A 25,652-nucleotide genomic window follows, 5' to 3' on the forward strand; every position below is an offset into this window, starting at 1 on the left:
TTACATGTTTGTCAGTTTAGGGTTAACAGTAAATAATGGCCCTGGAATTGTTGCTCTCTTTCTGACCTTTGTTTTTATACCGTTAGAATTAGGGTGTGTACAAGGGTGACGGAAGTGCTTTAAACGTTTTTTATATTATTATTAATTGCATATACATTCTTTATTTCTTTTTTATTTTCCTGGCACACTGTTTTTTCCGGGAGTGACTGATATTTGCAAACCTAATATCTGTTATTGGCTGGTCATTTATGCCACTTTACTGAAGAAGAGTGGTGTCACAGAGAAGGAGATTTTGAGCGGCTTCTACAAGAACACCATGTTGTACCAAGAGTGCCATGATGAAGACCTGATATGACTCCTGGAGCATGTGTGGCGAGAAGAGGATCCGTGCTGATCTCTGAAATCTTTCCAATGGTGAGAATCGGATCTTCTTTTAAATTTTGGAAGACTGTTAAAACAGGTAGAAGTGGGCAAACTGCATGCTCACCAACACAGGATCATAGTCAGACAAAGGGTGGAGAGGCAGGGATGAGTTCTCTAGCCAGGCATATCTCTGATGTCAGCCGCCACATTGCTTTAATTTTTCAGTTCTTTTAAAATGCAATTTTGACATCTCCGGCACTTGCTGATGACATCACTTCTGCAATGTGTTCACTCAGATGGGTGCCATTTTAACTATGTGTGCCCAATGAGGAAGTAGTCCTGAGCCTTTTGATGATGTAACCTGTCTCCATCTTGAAAGAGGATGCTTCTACATAAAGGAGGAAACCTTTGCCAACAGAATGGAAAATGGAGAACAGAAAGTAGGAAGTAGGAAGTGGGAACATGGAGCACAGCATATCCTTTAACATATAAACCTGTGTAAAAATGCCACTAAATCCAAGAAGCTTCTTTTTAAAGCTTAAATACAATAGCCCCGGTTCACCAGATTGGGACTCTCTTCATTTAGCTCATTTAGAGGTTGTAACAAACATAATTCCACCCAGAAGAGGCTGAACCTGCATTGGATATACAGCAGACACTAAGGAAACACAATGAGGACAAAAAAAGAATGCTGTGTATGTGTGTGGAACTGCATCAAAGTAGAACTATAGGCATTTTTTTTCATTTTGGCTAAAGTAAGGGAGAGTTATAACCCCTGTCAGTTATTTTGGCATCTGTGTGCCATTGGGGTAATTTATCTCCACTTCCTATCCCATAGCCAAAACAGGAAGTGAGAGGAAATCCCTGCAAAGTAACAGAGGTTAACTTTTCCAAGTTTTCCAGGTCACCAGAACTAGTGTCTCCAATGAAAGATTTACATTTTTGGTGACAACCCACAATTGGGGATTTTCGAAACTTTAATTTCCAATGATAATGGTAAACAGGACAAATTGAGAGAAATAATCAGTGGCGGTTCGTTCATAGAGGGCGCTGGAGCGCCGCCCCCTCTGGCTCTTGCACCGCCACTGAAATACATAGATTCATGCATTGCATGAATCTATGTATTTTCGCCACTGCCGCCCACTATTCAGATGGCCGGATGGTGAGCGCCGGCCACCTGAATAACGGCAGCTGGTTGGCTGTGTGGAAGTGCCTGTCAGAGCCAGCGGCTCTGATAGGCTTTCAGAGTACAGCCCTCAGGCTGTAAACAGCTTCCGAATGCTTATCTAAGGGACGTACCGGCAGTGCGTTCCTTGGATAAGACTGACTGGTGTCTCAGCCAATCAGGTTCACCGGTTGTGGTTACCAGTAACCTGATTGGCTGACGCGTCATCAAGGGCAGGAGAAGACATCGAGGGACGTGGAAGGAGGATGGCTGACCCCCAGAAAGGTAAGTGCCGGGAGGGGCATTTTACAGGGCACAGCGGCGACAATGGGCACAGTGGCGACAATGGGCACAGTGGCGACAATCAAAGGGCACAGTGGCAACAATTGGTACAGTGGCAACAATTAAAGGGCACAGTGGTGACAATTAAAGGGCACAGTGGCGACAATTGGCACAGTGGCGACAATTGATGGCACAGTGGCTGCGTTTGATGGCATGGCACAGTGGTGACAATTGATGGCACAGTGGCTGTGTTTGATGGCATGGCACAGTGACTGCGTTTGATGGCATGGCACAGTGGTGACAATTGATGGCACAATGGCTGTGTTTGATGGCATGTCACAGTGACTGCGTTTGATGGCATGGCACAGTGGTGACAATTGATGGCACAGTGGCTGCGTTTGATGGCATGGCACAGTGGCTGCGTTTGATGGCATGGCACAGTGGTGACAATTGATGGCACAGTGGCTGCGTTTGATGGCATGGCACAGGGACTGCATTTGATGGCACGGCACAGTGGTGACAATTGATGGCACAGTGGCTGCGTTTGATGGCATGGCACAGTGGCTGGGTTTGATGGCATGGCACAGTGGTGACAATTGATGGCACAGTGGCTGCATTTGATGGGCACAGTGAGGCTGCAATTGTTTTTTTTTTTTTTCGTTTGCGCCCCCCTAAAAGTTTTGAGCACCAGCCGCCACTGGAAATAATCTTCCTAATGGGGGCACAAACAATAATAAAAAAACAATAGGTGTTCTAATTTCTCTCCACTCATGGGGAATTAAGGTCTCCATCCGACCAAACTGTGTCCATATGTCTCATTTCACAGCATTATATGAGATGTATGGACACAGTTTGGTCATCTGTAATTCAGTGGTCAATACATTACGGTAAGCAGTTTGGCACGATGGTTGAACTGGAGAACATGACACTATATTAGCTGTTTTCCGCCCCGGAATCACTTTTTTTTGCACCTAAGGAATTGTCACTCATAAATAAGGATAAACACCTTTATTTTTGCCAATTGCATTTTTATTGGTGCACTTATTGTTTTTTTTGTTGTTTTTTTTGCACCCTAAAGTGTTTTTTGTTTTGCCTTTTCATAATATTATTTCATTTTAGCAGTACACTTTATATTACACATTTATTGCAGTTTTGTATCTAGACTCTCAGTGTTGGTTTCTTATTTTTAGTAAAGTAGTGAGAGTACAGCTGGTATAACAGTGTCAATTTGCTGCCCCCTCAAAATAACTCAACACACAGCCATCAATGTCTAAACCACTGGCAACAAAAGTGAGTACTGGTCACTGAAAGTTCAACAAGGCACCTCATGGCAAAGGACTCTGTCAGGATCTGAAAAAAAAATAATTGTTGCTCTACATAAAGATGGCCTAGGCTATTAGAAGATTGCCAAGACCCCTGAAAATCAGAACAGGCCTCGCCGTGGTCAACCAAAGAAGCCAAGTGCACATGCTCAGCATCATATCCAGAGGTGGTCTTTGGGAAATAGATGTATGAGTGCTGCCAGAATTGCTGCAGAGATTGAAAGGGTGAGGGTCAGCCTGTCAGTGCTCAGACCATACTCTGTACACTGCATCAAATTGGTCTGCATGGCTGTCGTCCCAGAAGGAAGCCTCTTCTAAAGATGATGCACAAGATAGCCCGCAAACAGTTTGCTTAAGACAAGCAGACTAAGGACATGGATTACTGGAACCATGTCTTGTGGTCTGAGGGGACCAAGATAAACTTATTTGATTTGGATGGAGTGTGTGGCCACTGCCTTGTGACTGGGCTGCAGGGCAGTATTCCAACATGATAACAACTCCAAACACACCTCCAAGATGACCACTGCCTTGCTAAAGAAGCTGGGGGTAAAGATGGTGGACTGGCCAAGCATGTCTCCAGACCTAAACCCTATTGAGCATCTGTGGGGCATCCTCAAAATAATAGATGGAGGAGTGCAAGGCCTCCACCATCCATCAGCTCTGTGATGTCATCATGGAGGAGTGGAATAGAACTCCAGTGGCAACCTGTGAATCTCTGGTGAACTGAATGCCCAAGAGGGTTAAGGCAGTGCTGGAAATAATAGTGGCCACACAAAATATAGCCATTTTGTGCCCAATTTGGGCATTTTCACTTAGGGGCATACTCACTTTTTTTGCCAGTGGTTTAAACATTAATGGCGGCCCAGATTAGGACTTACGACGGCGTACATGGCGTTGCGCCGTCGTAAGCCCTTTGAGAATCTGGGCCTTTGTCTTTAAAGCTGCACTATATGGATTATGCACTATATGGAACTTAATGATTTAGTAATTTAGTATTATTTGGTATAATTTGTGGTTGATAGTTTAAGTGACGTGATTAAGCATGAAGTTTAGACTTATTTGTTTCTTATCTGCCCATGGCTGCACATGGGTGGCAGTGGTACAGTTCAAGCTGAGTAGGATTGTAGGCTCAGTGGTTATGCAATTATCCAGATGTGTTCATGTATATTCATATAATCTGTCATCCAATATAGAGTCCACATATCCTTATTGTTCATTACTTGTATTACCATCAGTTATACTTTAATATACAAGGTTTAATTTCTCTGCCTGTGGAGGTGTCTATTTCTGCTAAAATTACAGGATTACTGGGTATTAAAGTGTTGTTGGTGACTCTCTTGAACTCAGCTAGGTATGTCAGAGAGGCTGAAGGGTTCAATAAGGCCGAGGTCAGCATCAGAGGACCAATCTAAATCAGCGGCTCTTTCGAGGGATAACGTTACATAATTATTCAATATCAACTCAACTTTTTGCTTTATCCTTTCCAATTATTTTACTTACACAATCCAATCTAAGCTAACTACCGGTACTTATATTTCTGGTAGATAAGATGTAGGCCGACTTTACAGGTATGTGAGAATGAGTAATCTTTTCACATAATGTAAATACACTTATAAAAACAATTATAAACATATAGCTCATATTTTCTTTCAGATAAAATAGAATACAACAAAATCTAAACCAATATTATGTGTTACCAGATCTGCTTTTCATCCAGAATATTCATGTCATCAGAGAGCAATTGACATGAGAAACCAATGTTGATTGCAGTTTCTAATTAAAATAAAGTGATGGCATAACATTAGAAACTTTAAAAAATGTATTTCAAAAGAAGATGCCTTAGATTTCTGAAAATATGAAGGCAAGCCCAAGGAAAAGCTCCAATCCATCCCAAAACATGGTTTTATCCCCTCCTAACCCTGCCAGTAGATCCATTATTTGTGTACTTCCTTTAACAGGCAAACACAGGCAAACACACCAAATAATACTGACAGGAGGGCTTACAATATGTACAGCATTTGTATGGTTTATGCATTTGAAAAAATAAAATAAAAAATAAATGACAAGCATAAACCCATTCCTTCAAGAGCCTAAAACATGTTATATGGAGACAGACTTACTTTGTTTCTTACTTACCACTTGACCACTGGGCACGTAAACCCCCTTAATAACCAGACCAATTTTCAGCTTTCGGTGCTCTCACAATTTGAATGACAATTACTCAGTCATACAACACTGTACCCAAATGACATTTTCGTCCTTTTTTTTACAAAAATAGAGCTTTCTTTTGGTGGTATTTAATCACCGTTGGGTTTTTTATTTTTTGCGCTATAAGAGAAAAAAGACTGAAAATTCTGTAAAAAAAAAAGATTTTTTCTTTGTTTCTGTTATAAAAATTTAGCAAATTTAGTATCCTTTCTTCATTCTTTTGCATATATGTGAAAGATGAAGTTACGCTGAGTAAATAGATACCCAACATGTCACCCTTCAAAATTGCACAGGCTCGTGGAATGGCGCCAAACTTTGCTACTTAAAAATCCCCATAGGCGACGTTGCAGGGTATTGTGGGGTATTGCAGAGTATTGCAGAGTATTGTGGGGTATTGCAGAGTATTGTGGGTTATTGCAGAGTATTGTGTATAGCACAGTATGGGGCAGGGATGGCTGTGCAGGGATGGATGGCTGGCTGGATCTGTGACTGCATGTGTCACAAATCCAGCACACAGCACTCGTGCTGCATCTGTTCTCTCCCCCCCTCTCCTCTCACACTGTACCGTTCGGTACAGAGAGGGAAGGGAGGAACCGGCGTCATCACAAGACGCCGGTTTGTTTACAAGTGATCGCTCCATCATTGGACGGAAAGATCACGTGGTAAACCGCCGCTATCAGTGATCCGGTCACGGACATTCCCGTGTGCGCGCCCCAGAGGGCGCGCAGGAGCGCGATTCTGGGAGGACGTCCTCCCAGAGTTAAGCAACCGCCTTGTAGACGTATATAGTCTATAGGGCGGTTGTTAACTGGTTAAAGTCCATTTGAATATGGAAAAATAGGACACCCAGGATGAATTTGGAGCAGTTGCAGCAGCCTAAGAATAGAGGGGGAGTTGCTTTAGCCAATCCATAGTTGTACTATTTGACAGCTCAGCTGCAACATATGATTGGAGATGTGTCTAGTGCATTGGGTCCTCTCCTACAGTGGCTTTTTCATTATCAGTGATACCTAACATGACTAAATTTCATGACCTTTCTGGGAGCTTGAAGTCCCTTAACTTTGGTAAGTCTCTGACAAAAAATTTGGTCTAAGCTCAAACAGTTGCACAGGGTGATTGGGTCCACTTTCTATAGTCCCATCTGGCAAAATGACACATATCCAGTGTAGCGCCTGGTAACTTCAAAGTACCGGTGCTATTTAAATTTAGAGGGAGATCAGAGTGTAGTTAAACTCTGATCTGGTTGATATGTTCAGATTGGGTCTCTGTCTCAGCTTGCCTGTGCTGTGGGCTCATTCTGTAGTGCTGGGGTGTTCTTCCCACCTCAGGGCAGTAAATGGCAGCAGTGGAGTCAAGGTTTGGGTGCTTTTCCCCAGCAGCCAATCAGGAGGGTTGAGCCTCACTGTGCATGCTGGGGGAGGGTATTTATGGGACAGACGCCATTAGTTCTGGGTTTTTCTTCAAGTGCGGCATCCACCTTTAGGGTGTCCGCACCACGGCGCCCCGGCGTTATAGCCTACCTGGCCGGGGCGTGCGTGCCACGTGGAGTTCCACGCAGGAGTGGCACAAGAAGTGTTACACGTGGGAGCAGGCTTGCTTCCCTATTGCCTTTGTCCAGCGATCGGTCACTGGAGCTGAAGAACGGGGAGAGGTGTGTGTAAACACACCTTCCCCATTCTTCACAGTGGCAATGTCACTGATCGTCTGTTCCCTGATATAGGGAAAGGCGATCAGTGATGTCACACGTCCAACCCCGCCCCCCTACAGTTAGAAACACATATGAGGTCACACATAACCCCTACAGCGCCCCCTAGTGGTTAACTCCTAAACTGCAATTGTCATTTTCACAGTAAACAATGCATTTTTATAGCTGTGAAAATGACAATGGTCCCAAAAATGTGTCAAAATTGTCCGATGTGTCCGCCATAATGTCGCAATCACAAAAAAAAAACGCTGATCGCCGCCATTAGTAGTAAAAAATAAAATATTATTAAAAATGCCATAAAACTATCCCGCTATACATTTTGCGGAAACCAATCGTTAAGCGCTTATTGCGATTTTTTTTACCAAAAATATGTAGAAGAATATGTATTGGCCTAAATTGAGAAAAAAATAGTTTTTTTTATATCTTTTTTGGGGTATTTATTATAGCAAAAAGTAAAAATGTATTTTTTTTTCAAAATTGTCGCACTATTTTTGTTTATAGCGGAAAAAATAAAAACCTCAGAGGTGATCAAATACTACCAAAAGAAAGCTCTATTTGTGGGGGAAAAAAAGGACACCAATTTTGTTTGGGAGCCACATCGCACGACTGCGCAATTGTCAGTTAAAGTGACGCAGTGCCGAGTCGCAAAAACTGGCCAGGTCCTTTACCTGCATAAAGGTCCAGGTCTTAAGTGGTTAAGATGAATTTTGGTGTATTTTTTACTGAAATTTGGGGTTTCCTAAACCTTTTCAGCAATATAGTGTAACATAAAAAATTGAAACTACCACAATTTTTTCTCCAGGATGTCTGTTTTCAAAAAAATATATAATGTTCTGGGGGTTTTATGCAATCTTCAGGCCTAAAATTATTTGTTAAACAAGTGTGCAAAAAATGCAAAAATGGCTCAATCAGCAAAAGGGTTAAAGGATTAGTTTACCTTTTCAGAATTAACCCTACATCCCCCTCCTCCCCCTCCTCCCAACACCCAGGTCCCTGGTAGTAACCGATATGGCCCCGTACACACGAGAGGATCCATCCGCTGGAATTGATCCACGGACCGGCTCCAGCGGATAGATCCCCTGGTGTGTACAATCCAGCGGATCTGTTTCCGCGGATTTTTATCCCCTGGGATGGATTTCCAGCGGATACAAATTTAAAGACATGCTTTAAAATCTATCCGCTTGAATCCATCCTAACGGATCTGGTCTGTACAGACTCACCGGATCAATCCGTCCGAATGAATCCCCCGCATGCTTCGTAATGATTCGACGCACGCGTGGAATTCCTTATATGACAGCGTCGCGCACGTCGCCGCGTCATCATCGCGGCGACGGCGCGACACGTCATCGCGATGGGATTTTGGCGCGGATTTCGATCCGATGGTGAGTACACTCCATCGGATCAAAATCCGCGGAAATCCTCGAGAGGATTTATCCGCGGATACGGTCCGGCGGACCGTATCCGTGGATCAATCCTCTCGTGTGTACCCGGCATCAGAGTAATGAATTGTCAGTGCCTGCAGAGCTGGTATGGCAGTCTGGGAATTTGAAATCCTTGCTCTTCTCCCCCTTTTTTTCTGGAATGGATCAGAGCTATTATGATTGGTCAAAGCGGTCACATGCTGATGCTGACCTATCAGAATCACTGTAATTCATTTGGGCTGAAGTATAAAGAGGGTATGGTTTTAGTTCACCTTTTTATTTTTACTGAGAAAGCAAATTTACACTTTAAGGAAGGAAAAACAAAGGGATGTGTTGGTAGCATTAACAGGTAATAAAAGCTGTTACAGGGGAGCTCATAAGAACAAACATAATGTGTTAATGCTAGTGACAGACTGCATACTGTATGTGTTTTTTATGTCACATACTCACACAGCTGGGCACCAACCTGACTGTACATTAGGCCTCTTTCACATTGGGACGTTTTTCATGCGGTACAGCGCTAAAAATAGCCCTGCTATACCGCATGAAAAATCATGCCCTGTACTCTTCAATGTGAAAGCCCGACGGCTTTCACATTGAAGCGATGCGCTAGCAGGAACGCTCCAAAAGTCCTGCTAGCCGCATCTTTACCGCGGTATAGGAGCGGTGTGTTCACCGCTCCTATACCGCGCCTTCCCATTGAAATCAATGGGAAAGCGCGGTAATACCGCTGTAATACCGCCGTAATACCGCCGCAACGCGGGCGGTATTAACCCTTTTTCGGCCGCTAGCGGGGGTTAAAACCTCACCGCTAGCGCACGAATATCGCGGTAAACACGATGGTATAGCCGCGCTACAAATAGCGCGGCTATACCGTCACCGCGGCTGACGCTTCAGTGTGAAGCCAGCCTTAGGGATGAGCTTTGTGTTCGACTCGAATGTATGTTCGACTCGAACATCGTCTGTTCGTACGTTCAACGAATTTCGAACAAAACGGGTCGTTCGCGCCAAATTCGAGTGACGCGCGTCAGCCCATAATTCACTGCGCATTGCGCGCTGATGATTGGCCAAGCATGCACCATGACCCTGCATGCTTGGCCAATCACAAGGCGCAAAAAACGAAGAACCACAATTGGCCAAAGCCAGGGTGGCTTTGGCCAATTATGGCTCAGGGGGTTAAGTACACGCCCCACACTATATAAGGCCGCCTGTAAGGCGGCCACGTGTAGTGTGTTCCAGCTTTGTTAAATAAAAAAACAGTCAGACAGTTAGAGAGAGAGAGATAGATAGATAGATAGATAGAGACACAGTGTATTTTCTACTAGATAGATAGATAGATAGATAGATAGATAGATAGATAGATAGATAGATAGATAGATAGATAGATAGATAGATAGATAGATAGAGACACAGTGTCTTTTCTACTAGATAGATAGATAGATAGATAGATAGATAGATCCCAGCATTGTACATATATTTATACACTGTATAGCTTAGCTAGATCAGCTATTCCTATTGTTAGGCAGTAGATTGTGCTAGATGCAGTGCTCTAACGTGTTGTATTGCCTGCATAGTGTTTAGTTTACACCTAAACATAGTACTCAGTGTTAGTGGACGTGTGCTATTTAATTGCCCATAAACGCATTAGCTGTTACTGCACGTGGGCTATTTAATAGTGTATAAAGGGATATTGCGTGAGTGAGAACGTCGTTCGCAGTCGGTAGAAAACGTTGTGAAAAACGATCATGCAGTACGACGATACGAAACTTGATTTTTGGACTTTACGATCTGTGGATGAGTTTGTGGGTTTGATATGGGGTGAAAGCTAAGGCTTGACTGACATTAGTTTTTTTTTTATACATTTTGACTTGCAGAAATAATGTTCAAAGGGGGCCCCGGATGGCAACCCCCCCTTTTTTCTAGAATTTTTCTTTCCCAAAAAAATAATTTATTGAGCCAAGATCTGGCATTGTAATGCCCCCCCCCCACCCCTAAAATAATCGACATATTGTTGCCACACAGCACTGGCACTTTGGGGGGCCAAGTCTGTATGGACAGTCTCACGGGCCACCACCACTGAAACATCAGTGGCCTCATCAGGCACAAGTGTCATGTAGTTTGTTGAGGGTCTCTTTAGGAAATTGTGCAATATGCAGGAGCAAAGTATGACATGGTTCTGATTCTACTTAAGAAACCTACAGTCCTTATCTTGTTTGCACCGCCTGTATACTGCTGTTCAAAGTATATAGGGCCAAACGGTCTTGTCAGGGCCGATCCTCGCTATAGGCTCACTATGCAAGCCGCTTAGGGCCCCGCAAAGCCGCAAAGGGCCCCCCAAATTACTAGAGGCCCCGCCTGGTGAGAAGTCATTTTTTCCCCCTCACCCTGCTTCTAAACTCGCTGGCTGAGTCATTTCCAACAGCAGAACACCCCCTCCCCCCGCTTCTCAACTTTCTTTAATGTGACATGTCACTGTCGTCAGGGCCCCCCCGCTTCTCATTTTTAATGTGCCATGTCATTTTGCTTAGGGCCCCAGGGAGGTCAGGATCGGCACTGGGTCTTGTAATGACCTGGGGGGAGTGGTGGCGGGGAAACTCATGCTATTTTTTTCAATGAGTTTTATCCATATTGCAGGGACCACACATTACATTATAGCCGCAGGCAGTATTAAATTACTTTATTCTGAGAGTAATCTCATGTTGTGCAGGGACATTTCTAAACACGTGCCACTACTATAGACACCCAGCAGGTACCATACTTAAAGGAAATTTTCTTTTTTTTTTTCGCTTTAAGCATCATTAAAAAACGCTGCTCAAGAAAAAAAACTACAGTTTTTACAACTTTTTTTTTATTTGATACATGTTCCCTGGGGCAAGACCCGGGTTCTCAAAGACGGTTTCCAACAATAACTTGCATATTGGGCTTTAAAATGAGCACTTTTGAATTCGAACGTTCGAGTCCCATAGACGTCAATGGGGTTCTAAATGTTCGCGCAAACGGTCGGTCTGTTCGAACGTTCTGGTGCGAACCGAACCCGGGTATGTTCGGCTCATCCCTACTGTACATGTGTGAGCATGCGAGTGCAAGAAATATCTCATGAAACTGTAGAATACCTTGCTTGTCTCCAGTTAGCATCCACACTTTCATATTAGCATTTTTAAGTAGCTGTATTGTTTCTGGAACACCATCTTGTAACTTATCTTCAATTGCAGTTGCACCAAGTAGCTAAAGAGGAAAAAAATTGTATAGGAAATTAATCAGACACCATTATTGTCAGTTTCTGAGCAGACTCCAAAGGGGGCTATTTCTCAGCATTGGAGGGGCGGACAAGTTCCTGTTCCTAACTTCAGTTGTGTTGAATGACATCTCCCGACCCGCTGCTAAAGAAAAAAGAAAAGAGTGGAGTTTTTTCAATGATGTAAATCAGGGGTCTCCAAACTTTTTACTTCGAGGGCCACATTCTATATTATACACATATTCGCGGGCCGGAAAAATCATTCATAAATAAATCCACAGTAAAAGAGTGAAATATAATTTGACTTACTGCTGACAGCAGGACTGCATGGTGCTACTGTATCCTTTGCTGGCACCTAAACGCTGGAGCATCATGCAGTGGGGCTAAACTTCCAGTGTGCATGAGGCTTTACATGCGTTTCCCCATCGTGTTCCCCTTACATCTGTGTCGCCATCATTTTCTCCAAACATCCATGTCCCCATCATGTTCCCCTTTAAATCCGTGTCCCCATCATGTTCCCCCTAAATCCGTGTCCCCATCATGTTCCCCCTAAATCCGTGTCCCCATCATGTTCCCCCTAAATCCGTGTCCCCATCATGTTCCCCCTAAATCCGTGTCCCCATCATGTTCCCCCTAAATCCGTGACCCCATCATGTTCCCCCTAAATCCGTGTCCCCATCATGTTCCCCCTAAATCCGTGTCCCCATCATGTTCCCCCTAAATCCGTGTCCCCATCATGTTCCCCTTAAATCCGTGTCCCCATCATGTTCCCCTTAAATCCGTGTCCCCATCATGTTCCCCAAACATCTGTGTCCCCATCATGTTCCCCAAACATCTGTGTCCCCATCATGTTCCCCAAACATCTGTGTCCCCATCATGTTCCCCTTAAATCCGTGTCCCCATCATGTTCCCCTTAAATCCGTGTCCCCATCATGTTCCCCAAACATCTGTGTCCCCATCATGTTCCCCTTAAATCCGTGTCCCCATCATGTTCCCCTTAAATCCGTGTCCCCATCATGTTCCCCCTAAATCCGTGTCCCCATCATGTTCCCCCTAAATCCGTGTCCCCATCATGTTCCCCTTAAATCTGTGTCCCCATCATGTTCCCCAAACATCTGTGTCCCCATCATTTTCCCCAAACATCCGTGTTCCCATCATGTTCCCCAAACATCTGTGTCCCCATCATTTTCCCCAAACATCCGTGTTCCCCTTACATCAGTATCCCCAACATTTTCCCCATCATTTTGTGTTCCCATCATTCATCAGTCTCCCTGCATCCCCCATCAGCCCCCACATTTGAGTCTCCATCAGAGCCATCAGGCCCCCCCCCCCCCCCCTCACCACACACACACACGTTTGTCTCCCAATCAGCCCTCCCCCAGATGTCTGTGTCCTCATAAGAGCCATTAGCTCCCCCCTTCCAATTTCTGTGTCCCCATCCAGAGCCATTCAACTCACCCCCCACATGTGTAACCATCACAGCCCCCCTCCTTGCATGTGTACTTGATTCATACCAGCGCGTCTCGGACGTTACACTGGCTGTGCTGACCTGCTGCACCTCCCGACCCCCACCCCTCTGGTATTACACGCTGGTTAACAGCGAGGCAGGAGGCGGGACCCGGGAGGTGGCAACAGGTCTGCATTAAAGCACCTCATTGGCTGCTAGGATGCCGGGGTCCCAGCAGCCAAGACAGAGAGACGCCGGGAGAGATTGCGGGACCTGCGCTGCATATTGCCGGGGTGAATATGCAGCGCAGGTTCCACAACTGACAGGAGGACTAAGGACTCCAGCTGCGGGCCGTAATAAATGGCCTGGCGGGCCGGATGTGGCCCGCGGGCCGTACTTTGGAGACCCCTGATGTAAATGACCAAATATGGAAATGATCCTGCCCCTTTGCTTACTTTAGTGGTGGAGACTGGAAGATGTCATTCGGCACTAGTGAAGCACTGAGATTGAATGTGTGTGTTGTTTAGTGATTTATTTCCTTCTGCTGGGTGGGAGATTGACATGCATCACTAAGTAACGTGATTGACAGTGAGTTTATACCATGGGGCTTTTTTTGAGTTTGGGCACAAAAATACCCCCTTCCTACCCAGGTCAATTTTCAGCTTTCAGTGCTGTCGCACTTTGACAAATGTGCAGTCATGCAACACTGTACCGAAACTACATTTTTATCACAGTCCTCAAACTATGGTATATATCTGAAAATTGATCAATCCTGATGTACTGATGGGCTATCTCATATCTTGAGGCCCTAAAATGCCAGGACAGTACAAATGTGCTCCAAATCACCCCTTTATGTAAAGTAGACAGTCCAAGCTATTTAGTAGGAGGCACAGCAGGATTTCTGATGTTGTAATTTTTGGAAAATGAAGAAATTAAAAACAAAATGCACTTTGGCCCAGATTCTCAAAGGCGTTACGCCGGGGCACCTTGATATGCGCGGCGCAATTGAACAGATGCGCCGTCGTATCGGTGCGCCGTACCCACAGAACCAGGTATGCCAGAAATTAGTCTTGTTTCGATCGGCGCAACGTTTGTGCGCCGGCGTAGCGTAGGCGCACATTTACGCCGAGAACGCCCAGCGCTCCCATTGATTTCATAATCAAATATGCAAATGAGGGATATACGGAGATTCCCGAACGTACGACCGCCCGACGCAGGCTACGAGCGGTGCGCGTAAGCTGTTCGTCCGGTGTAAACTTGCCCCTCATAAAAGCAGGGGCAACTTTGCACCAGATGTGTGCAGGTCAGCTGGAGAGCAGCTTTAGCAGCACCCTTACGGACGAGTTGAGCAACCACACTTGCAGGACAAGACTTCTGTATGCCAACATGCCAGGGGCAGGCATGGTCATAGCACAACTAGTGTGCGCCCAGGCGCTTAGAATGAGAAGAAGAAGGAGGAGGGCACGGCAGCGTTTTTACCGAACGCCATTAGACGTCTTGGCCATCGGGGAAGCAGAGGTGTATCGCCTCTTCAGATTTAATACTCAAGCCATCCAGGAAATAACCACAATCCTGCAGGATGACCTTACCAGCCCAACACACCGCTCACATGCAGTGCAGCCACTGATCAAGGTCCTGGCAACACTCCACTTCCTGGCCACTGGATCTTTTCAGCGCACAAGTGGAGGTGTGGCTGGGATGTCACAAACCAGCATGAGCAGATGTGTGCACCAGGTTGTCCCCGCAATCCTGAGACACATGTCCAACCAAATCGTCAGACCCACCCAGGAGGTCCAGCGGAATAAGGCAAGGGCAGATTTTGTCAGAATTGCAGGATTCCCACGCACCATCGGGGCCATTGATTGCACCCATGTGGCACTACAGCCCCCCCGTGACACAGAGCACCTATTCCACAATCGGAAGCACTGGCATTCTATCAATGTCCAGGTGATCGTGGATGCCCATGGCCTCATATGGCACTTCCTTCATGACAGCTTCATCTACCGCCAAAGCGACATCCCAATGGAGTTTGACCAGAACGTGTATGGGGACAGCTGGCTGGTTGGTGAGTGACATGGGTGTCAGGTATGACTGTCCCCCCCATGACGCAGACATTACGAGGGACACATGCATGACTAACATCCTCCTGTCTTTTCCCTTCCAGGTGACTCGGCATATGCACTTGGACCTCATCTAATGACCCCATTCCGGAACCCACAAACCCCAGGAGAGGAAAACTACAATGCTGCACACATAAGTACCCGTGCAGTGGTGGAACGAACCTTTGGCCAAATGAAGTCCCGTTTCAGATGCCTGGATAAGTCTGGGGGGACCCTGTTGTATTCCCCAGACTTTGTGTGCCAGATCATCGGGGCATGTTGCATTCTGCGCAACTTCGCAGTGAGAAAGGGCCTGGAGATTGAACTACGTGATGACCTGAGCCCCCAACCCGACAATCCCCCCCTGCCTGAGGGTACCCCGTCTGCTGAGGGATCAGCAATCAGGAGATGCCTCTTTGAACGTTAAACACACACATGAAAAATGGCACAATGTGAATGCACGCGTGCACACCACTGTGGTCCCTAGCACACACCCCCCACATGCACATCGAATTGGATTAGACCCAATCAAACCACATTGTTTTAGGGAGCAGCAACGCCGCGCCAAGGCTCCAATTATGTTACTGTACATTCATACACCTTTCACACGGCAGAGGGTGACACCCCTTTGCTGGCAGGAGTGTCAACCCCCCCCCCCATTCTCACACCAGTCACACTATTCTGCACGCCTCACCGTGTGCATTTGTCAACAATAACTTAAAATACTCTTTACCAGAGCAATACTTAGAAAAATAAATAAAAAAACTCTTTACCCGAGCAATAATCATCACGAAAAAATAACTAATTGGCCTGCCTTCGGCCACGGCCCCGGCCCCGGCTCCTCAACTGCCTGGTTGAGGGGGGGGGGTTGCATCAGGCAGAGGAGCATCCACCGGGGCTGGAGGCCTGCCCTCTAATGACACCGCTATCCTTCTCAGGAGGTTATTGGTCTCGGTTTGAACACCAACAATGGCAGCTGTGTGCCCCTGGACGGACTCATTTAGGGTCTGCACCTCTTTCACCAGGCTTGCTGTGGTGGTTTTGAGATCCCGCAAACATGTGATAATTGCAGTGGTGTTGCCTGCAATGTCCTGAATCACATCGGTGACATGTCCCCTCTCCCCAAGGCTGTCAGCCACTCGAGTGAAGTCCTGGCCCATCGCACCCATAAGGCGGGTCTGGTCTTCCTGCGCAGTGGTCAGGGTCACAGACAGCAACTCGGGTACCCCCCAGGTTCTCGGCGTTGACCTCCTTGGTCCACGAGAGGCTTCAGGCCTGGCATAGGGGGAGGGATTAGATGGAGGGGGTGGGTTGGGGATGGAGACAGAGGGAGTGGCTGGGTTGGAGATGGAGTCCGAGGATATGGAGGATCGTGGGCTTGAGGTCCGGGATGGACCAGCCAAGCTTCCCAAATCCTCCATGAAAAGGGACAGTGACACCTCCTCCCCCAAATGCTCCGCATCCTGCAGAACCTCCTCAATGGAGGCGTGGCCACCACTCTCCTCCACCAATGCCGCTTGCCTTCCCTGGGGGTCAGGGGCATCTTCATCAGATGAAGATGGTGTGGGACGGGCAGGGACATCAGCATCAGGGGATGGTGTGGGACGGGCAGGGGCATCAGCATCAGGGGATGGTGTGGGACGGGCAGGGGCATCAGCATCAGGGGATGGTGTGGGACGGGCAGGGGCACGAGACGGGCCAGCTTCATCCTGGACACCTGTGGATGACACAAAACATTCACATGTTGGTGGACCCACAAACTTGTCACATATTCCCTACCTCCCCCCACACACATGCTACACACCAGATAGTTGAAATAAACACTTACCTGTCCTCAAGGGCGGATGAACAGAATCATAGCCCGGCATTCCCTCAACTTGCACCCTGGTAAGGCACCGGGAAACTACCTCCTCATCTGGTGTCAGACGGATCCTTGAGGCAGGTCCCCCACCAGTGCCCCTGGCATGCCCCGCCATGAGGGCCATCTTGTCCTTGACCCTCCTCCTAAGATCATTTATTTTTTTGCCTATATGATGGGGCCTCCTCGCCTCATTGCCCACAGCATTCACTTGATCCGTTATCCTCTGCAGGATCTCATCCCTTCGCCTCTTGCTTGTAGTTTTACTCCTGGACCCATGGAGGCGGTCATAGTGCCTCTCCATGCCTGCGAGAATGATGGCCCTCTCATCATGAGAGAAATTATTTTTCCTTCTCCTTGTACGCTCAGCAGACATGGCAAAGCACTGCAAAAGTAAGCTCACCACCAACAGTAAACTAACAGGTGTACTTTTGCACACGATGGGCGCATGTCTGGGCGTATTTATGCACTTGTTTGGAGCAACTCGCCAATCGCGTTGTGCGCATGCGCATAGGGGCGGGGGACACCCGGTCACGTGACGGCCCATGCGCCGTCCGTTCAGACCATCATTTGCATAAGGTCACGGTTCATTTAAATGTATCACGCCCACTTCCTTCCTACTTTCACTTACGCCCACATACGCCCACGAATTTGCACTACGCTGGCGCAAAATTGAACGCCGGTGCTTCGGGATTACGGAGCTTACCTCTCTAAGTTAGGAAGGCGTAGCGCATCTTGGATGCGCTACGCCCGCATAAGGATGCGCCGATATACGAGAATCTGGGCCTTTGTTTTTTACATACTGTCACCAGTGCAGTACAGCATCATAATATAACTGGTGTGGCCGTGTTTAGGGACACTAAGGCCCTGTACACACGATCAGTCCAAACTGATGAAAATGGACTGAAGGCTGAAGTCTGATGGTCTGATGGACTGACGGTCTGATGTGCCTACACACCATCAGTTCAAAATCTGATCGAGTCCAACGTGGTGACGTAAAACACAACAACGTGCTAAAAAAAAACGAAGTTCAATGCTTCCAAGCATGCGTCGACTTGATTCGGAGCATGCGCGGGTTTTGAACAGATGCTTTTGCGTACTAACCATCGGTTTTGACCGATCGGTCATCAGTCCATTTTTAAAGCAAGTTTTAAAACTTTGGTCTGAAGGACAAAAGTCTGATGGGCCATACACACGGTAGGTTTGGACTGATGAAACTGAACTTCAGTCTGTTTTCTTCAGTTAGGCCCTGTGCACACGATCAGTCCAAACTGGTGACAGTCCAAAAATAAATAAATGTTAATGATAATTTTTTTTTTTTTCCCATTATATATTTTTTTCTTTTTTTTAACACGCTGTGACCAGAGCACTATAATGTTACAATAGTAACATTGCACTGCTCTTGGGAAGTGATCACATTTTTCACATTATGTTTGCTTATAGCAATGTTTTACATTTCTATAAGCAAGCATTTTACTGAATAAACCTAAATCATTCAGTCTTTTTTGTTGTGATTAGCTGTGATTGGTCACAGCTAATCACATGGTACAGATGGGCTGTGATTGGCCCTGTCTGTACCATGTGTTCAAATTGACCAATCACAGCTAGCAACACAATTGTAAACATTGTATGGAATGAAAGGAAGTTGTGTTCAACTGTCATGTGACCTGCTGTAATTTGTCACGGTGGTCACATGGTACTGGCAGCAAACCTGTACTTTGATCGGTCATCAACTGTGTTCCGTGGACATGGCCGGTAACAAAATGTGCCACGCAATCAGTGCATCTTGACAGGAGGTCATATGACGTCCAGTCAGGATGAGAAAGCAACCCCCCAGTGGTCAATCTGCTATTAGAAGGATGATCTGGGTAAACCACTCTCTTCAACATATCAGGCCCCATACACACGACCGAGTTTCTCGGCAGAATTCAGCCAGAAACTCGGTCGGAGCTGGATTCTGCCGAGAAACTCGGTCGTGTGTACACTTTTCAGCGAGGAAGCCGACGAGGAACTCGTCGGGCCGAAAAGAGAACATGTTCTCTATTTCCTCGTTGTTCAATGAGGAAAGTCGGCCCGCCGAGCTCCTCGGCGGCTTCCACACTGAACTCGACGAGGAACTCGATGTGTTTGGCACGTCGAGTTCCTCGGACGTGTGTACGGGGCCTAAGTCTCTTCAACCCTCCGTTCATGTTAGACTAGACAAGCTATTGTTGCGATGGTGGGAGGAAGTTTCCGAAGACTGGGAGATTGTTTGGGACTACCCTATGCAAAGCTTGGTATCAGCCAGAGATAGATTAATCCAATTTAAGATTATTCATAGAGTTTATCTCACACCTCAATGACTACAGAAAATGTACTCCTCACAATGCTGGCGATGTACGGCTGACCATGCCACATTCCTGCATGTGTTTTGGGAGTGTCCGGGCATAAAATTATTCTGGACATCGGTTTCCCGATGTATTTGCACAGTCACCACAATTGTGATACCACTATCAATTGATGTTTGCATTTCTCTCCTTAATATTTATACTCCTTAAATTAAAATCTTCCCAGCCCCCTACCTTAGATTACTGGAAGAATATTGTCAATTGTCTATTGTATAAATTTACATATGAATCTAGGGGGTGTCCCAAAAAATTCTCCAAAGTATGGGATATTTGGACAGAGTCCAGAGATACTGTCGGATCCTCAGCAACCCTAATTGGAATGCTCTGTTTTGCGTCTGTTTACTTCTTAGATGTGGATCTGTATACAGGTGAAGCACCTGGACACTTCAAAGTACCAGTGCTTACATTTAGAGGGAGATTAGAGTATAGATAAACTCTGATCTGGTTGAACTGTTCAAATTGGGTCTCTGTCTCAGCTTGCCTGTGCTGTGGGCTCATTCAGTTGTGCTGGGGTGTTCTTTTCACCCCAGTGCAGTAGATGGCAGCAGTGGAGTCAAGGTTTGGGTGCTTTTTCCCAGCAGCCAATCAAGAGGTTTGAGACTCGCTGTGCATGCTGGGGGAGGGTATTTGTGGGGCAGACGCCATTAGTTCTGGGTCCTTCTTCAAGTGCGGCATCCACCTTTAGGGTGTCTGCACCACGGCACCCCATCGTTATGGCCTACCGGGCTGGGGCGCACGTGCCACGCAGAGTTCCTGGTTCTGGGACAAGGCTGGTCCGGAACATTTAAGTAGTGGCCGGGAGCCCAGTGGTCGACTGGGTTCCCAATCCTGAAGATCCCAAGCGGTATAGCTGTTCGGTGGGGAGTCCATCTGAGGAGAGCCAATGAGAGGCTGGCGATCCAATAGGGTCTCGACAATCCACCGGAGATCGGGTATCCGGACACTGAGAGGCTGGTCACCTGTCAGTCGGTACCTAAAGGCAACTTGAAGAAGATCCAGGCGTGACTTCACCAAAGAGGTTTATCTCCGCAATCACAATCAGGAGGGCCTGTGGCAGAGGTTTCTCACTGAATTCATATCCAGGAGAGTCTGTGGCAGAGACTTTTCCTCAAAGGTTCAAGCGATACTCTGGCTGCCAGGTCAGTGAGAGAGGCCTGTCCAGGTATGCTATTCCCACTCAAGCAGAAGTGGCGCAAGAAGTGTTACACGTGGGAGCAGGACTGTTTCCCTATTGCTACACCTGAATTTGCTATTCTCCTTCTTCCTTCAACTCTACCTTCTTCACCACAAGTTTTATTGTTTTTACCGGGCTGGGTAATAAAGAGCACAGCAAAAGACACCTGTTGCAGACATTCCTTTACTTCTGCCATATGCACCATACACCCCTAGGAATTCGGAGAGCCACGAGGTAAATGTGCCACCCAAAACAAACCAGCAGCTCCTCCGGGGGTAGTGCTACACAGGGAAAGTACAACCTGACTTCTTTACTTTGCACACTCCAGTTACATCGATTCCAGTTCCCTTAAGCCTTGATTTCCAACCACCTTGCTTTTGGTTGTTTTTTCTTTTAATGTGGGTGTTTAAACCTAAGCCTGGTTATGCCCAATAGGCTTTGTTTTGTATTCCACTTTATATTCTTATAATAAAAAGAATAATAAAAAAAAAAAGAAATGACAAACCTTTGTTGACTGTGCAGTTCCATTTGCACAATCAATATCAGGATAATTAAAATCATCCATAATAATAACTTCCAAGCCATTTTATTCTGCGAAAAAAGCTAAGATTCTTCCACATTTTTTATGTTAGTAGGCTTATAACATACTCCCACAAGTAATTTACTATTTGCTGTACTCTTAGGGTGCTATAGCCATAATGATGCTGCACAATCACAGTTTTCGTTATGATATTGTCGCTCATATTTACTATTAGATCACTTTTCACATACATGCATACCACTCCACCTCTTCTGCCAATTCTGTCCCTCTGAAAAAGAGTTTACCACTTGGTATTAGCAGCTCAGTCATGTGAGTTGTTGTTAAACTGTTCAACCAGTTGCTGGTTGTTATGTGTGTCCATCTGTTTTAATGATGTTGCTCTGCTCAGAAAACTTATAACTCTTTCTGTATTCTGTTTTATTTTTATTTTTAATTTTTTGGTTTATAAGTGTTTGTGAGACTCACTCATATTAATGATATGTTATGATATATACTCATAGTAATGATGATAGGCTTTGAGGATGCAAGGACTGTAGCAAAAGTGTGCATGTACACTATAAGTATGTTCAGATTCTTTTTAACAATGCCTCGTAAAGCTATATCCAATATTCAGAAAAATGTTGCAAAGCCCACTTTTTGCCAAGATGCACTGCCCGCTCCACATGTTTGTTCCTCTTCCTCAAGTGACAGTGTTACGAATTACCAGAGCTTTTTATCTCCACCAATAGGTGCTGGAACTTAACCAACCCACTAAACCCCCCCCCCCCCTACACACACCCTCCAAATCCCATCAAATAGTGGGTGTGGTTAGTCAAACTTCACGAAAACAGTAGGAGGGTCTAAAAGGGGCATTAACCTCCCTGGCAGTATGATTATTTTTAGAAAAAAGATGCTGAAAGCGGTACCATTATTTGCAAGGAAATTTGGCGTTTTATACTGTAGGCCTGTAATTCTTAGGAATAACTCACTTAAATTTTTTTATGACGATCTTCCCCACAAATTGCTATTGCACAATTCTGCAAGTGATTATAATTTATTATCGCTGTTTTCTAGCTGCTCTAAAACCATTTTTGACATAAAGGGACACTTTTGGACAATCTACAGTTTGCAGGCAGAAAGAACAGTTTTTATTATATAAAAGAACATGTAGGGCACTGGGCAGACCACTAGGGACAAGGGGTGTGTGTATTTTTTTACATATAGTACTGTTATCTATAAGATTACAGTATACTGTATGTAATGTGTTTGTTTACCTTTTTGAATTTGGCGCCGTTCTCCGCCTCCGTGCGTCGTAACGTCACAGGGAACGGAGATCGGCGGCACAGGACACTGTGTGAATCGAGCAAGGTCCCGCTCGCTCACACAGCGTGGCGGCATCACTGGATCCAGGGACAAGGTAAGTAACTTAGACTCGGACTCGCCACGCTGCAGCCAGAGACAGACTCAGGGATACCGATTTTGGTATAAAAATCTTACCCCGAGCCAGACTCGGGAATACCGTCAGGGGGGTTAAATACCAGGATGCAGAGCTGTCACCAGACTTCTGTGTTTACAAGTGATTATGGTGAGCCGCCACCAAAGTGTCTGAGCCAGAGGTGGTGGAACTGAGTTCTGAGTTCCCCCTGAAAAAAAGCCCTACTTATTACCGATACTAATAAACTGAAACAATGTAAATGTAATTGTCAGATAACCTGACTCTTCTGTTAAAGGACACCTGTGCTGAGGAAATCCGCCATTGTTGATTTCCCCTTCTAAGTATGCTAGTTACCTGGCTGACTGATCAAATCACTTAAATTATTTTAGATTTTCTGACTTTGTGACTTTCTAATCTAGATGCTTATTCTGAGTCAGTAATTCAAGAAGTAATGCAGATCAAAAGCCAGGAAGCTAGTATTCTTAGAAAGAATGTCAGCTCCCATATTTCTGCTCTCACAGGATTTCCGTATGTCAGCTTTAACTTATGCCCTAAAAGGTCATTTTTTTTTTATTTTTTTTTATTCAAGTACCATTATTATAAACAAACTATTTTCATACCTGCAAGTTACACTCCATTTCATCATAGACCAGTTCCATATACTGTGATCGATTCTGCAAGGCAACACTGGCCTGGTGGTATTTTGTACTCCATTCTGCATACTCAGAAGCATCAACCTCTTTGAACCCCAGACATAAAGTTCTCAGAGTCTCTTCACCGAACATCTAGATGATCAAAAGAGATATGCAGCACACTGAAAATCTTTAGTCAAAAGGAGACAACATCTACCACCTGATTAAAAAATGACACACCAATCTTCCTGAAAGCAGAAACACAATAGAGAGCTAAAAATAGAAACTATGATCAATAAGCAAAGCAATTGTAACGCTGTTTAACTTCACAAATTTCACAACAATCAGTGAACAGTTCCAGGTTTGTCACCCACTATCCAATCTTTCTTTGCAATGTCAATATACTCTACTCCTTTAATAAATCAACCCTGTAATCTGCAAGTGTCACACAGGAGTGGCCACAGTCATATGTAAAGTATTAAGTGAAAATATTTTTATCTGGGGCGCTTGGTATTGTTAACATCTTATTGCCAACTCTGTGGCCCTTTAAATGGGCTTAAATGCTTAGAGGGTGGTGCGACATCTCTACCGTGTAAGTGGCTCTTACAGCAGTCTCATGATCAGCAGCCAGTGGGACAGGCTCCTGGTCATGTGACTTTTGTGAGAGCCAATCACAGCAGTCACATGATAGCTGAGAGTTCATTCCACTTCTTAGCATTGAAGCCCACTCAAAGGGCCACTGAGATTTGGAATTAAAGGGTTAACTTGATTGGGAGCCTGTCCCACTGGCTCACAATTAGAAGCTGTGACTGAGAACTGTCAGTAACAGCGCAGTCAATGTGCTAGGAGCATGCAGTGAGCTCACTCTCAGTGCACAACTTCAGGCTGTCATGGATGTACAGTATACAGTATATGCAGAAGTTCAGTGTTAAAGCCTATTTTTCTTGCCAGTGCAAATATGTTTTAATAATATGTTTCAATAGGACTAGATTACTGTAAGTTTATAAGAAAAGGTAAAAAACTGTAGCTTTAAAAATCAAAGTAAGGATATAGGGGTTGATCTACTAAATGCAAATAGACTGAAAAGTGCAGTTTCTTTCTGTAAGTGCAGTTGCTCCAGGACTTAGTAAATGAGGAAAGTTTCACTCAAGGAAAATAAAAATAAAATAGAATTTTTGCTTGCACATGATTGAATGATGGAAGTTAGCAGAGCTTCTGCTCATTTACCAACCACTTAAAGCGGAGCTCCACCCTCCACCTCCACTCCCGCTCGTCAGAACCCTCCCCCCCTCCGGTGTCACATTTGACACCTTTCAGGGGGGAGGGGGTGCAGATACCTGTCTAAAGACAGGTATTTGCACCCACTTCCGGCCACACAGTCTGTGGGTAGACTGCGGGCAGGACGTCAGATCCCGCCACCCCCCCCCCCTCCCTGTTGTATTCTGGGAAACACTCGGCGCCGGAGCGCTTCACTTTCTGGTTCCCTCACCGAGGATGGCAGTGGGGGCAGCAGAGCGACGAGCAATCGCTCGTCCTCTGCTGCGGACGGCGCTGGACTCCAGGACTGGTAAGTGTGCTGATATTAAAAGTCAGCAGCTGCAGTATTTGTAGCTGCTGGCTTTTAATATTTTTTTTCAGGGGACATCCGCTTTAAAGGGGAGGTTCACCCTATAAAAAATTTCTAACACTACATCCAGCCCAGTTCTGCATATAAAATTACATTGACCTTTTCTTTTTTTTTGCCGTAGATATCGTTTAGCCTTAGAATTCACTGCGGCTTCCGGGTAGGGAATCCCGCAGGAGTGGGCGTTCCTATTGACATGCCAATTGATTGACATGCTAAACGACGGCGCACACAGCGCGTCACGACTTCCCGAAGGAAGCTCGGGTCGGCTCGGCTCTATTCGGCTCCGGTGCGCAGGGTGAACCTCCCCTTTAAGGACCGGGCCTATTTTTCAGCCTATGGCTGCGCTGCTATCAATCTATACAATCATGACCTGAGACACCGGCTGGAGCTGATGTGCTCGTTTCCCATCGCTGCAAGGACCGGGTTCGGGTAAGGAAAAGGGGGCTCTGGGGGGTTGCTGCATCACAGGAGGTTTTTCACCTTAATACATATTATGCATTAAGGTGAAAATCCTTCAGGGTTTACAACCCCTTAAGCTCTGGAGCAACTGCTCTTGCAGAGTGCAACTGCACTTTACAAAGTGCACAGTCTATTTGTCTTTAGTAAATCAAACCCATAGTCTTTGCATGTCAATTTAGATAAACAGCTAATTACACATGTGAGCTGTCTTATTTACCAACAAATTTGTAATTCTATCCAGCTACTTTTGTAATACATACACCACAGTCAGGCTTCATAACAAGGAAAGCCGCACCCTTTTCTGTTAGAGGGG

At 45.7% G+C, this 25,652-nt stretch overlaps 1 protein-coding gene across 5 annotated transcripts in view; it reads right to left on the reverse strand.

The window, feature by feature from the left end:
• Positions 1-25,652, reverse strand: part of LOC120912727 (phospholipid-transporting ATPase IK-like) — a 273,043-nt gene that overhangs the window by 116,190 nt on the left and 131,201 nt on the right. For all 5 annotated transcript variants that reach the window (XM_040322637.1, XM_040322634.1, XM_040322636.1 and 2 more), the window contains exons 18-20: positions 23,242-23,406; positions 11,580-11,691; positions 4,830-4,905 (exon numbers count right to left, since the gene is read on the reverse strand). In XM_040322637.1, the coding sequence (XP_040178571.1) occupies positions 4,830-4,905; positions 11,580-11,691; positions 23,242-23,406 (353 nt within the window). The remainder of the gene's footprint in view (positions 1-4,829; positions 4,906-11,579; positions 11,692-23,241; positions 23,407-25,652) is intronic.

Source organism: Rana temporaria, chromosome 1 (genome assembly GCF_905171775.1).
Source record: "Rana temporaria chromosome 1, aRanTem1.1, whole genome shotgun sequence".
NCBI lineage: Eukaryota > Metazoa > Chordata > Amphibia > Anura > Ranidae > Rana > Rana temporaria.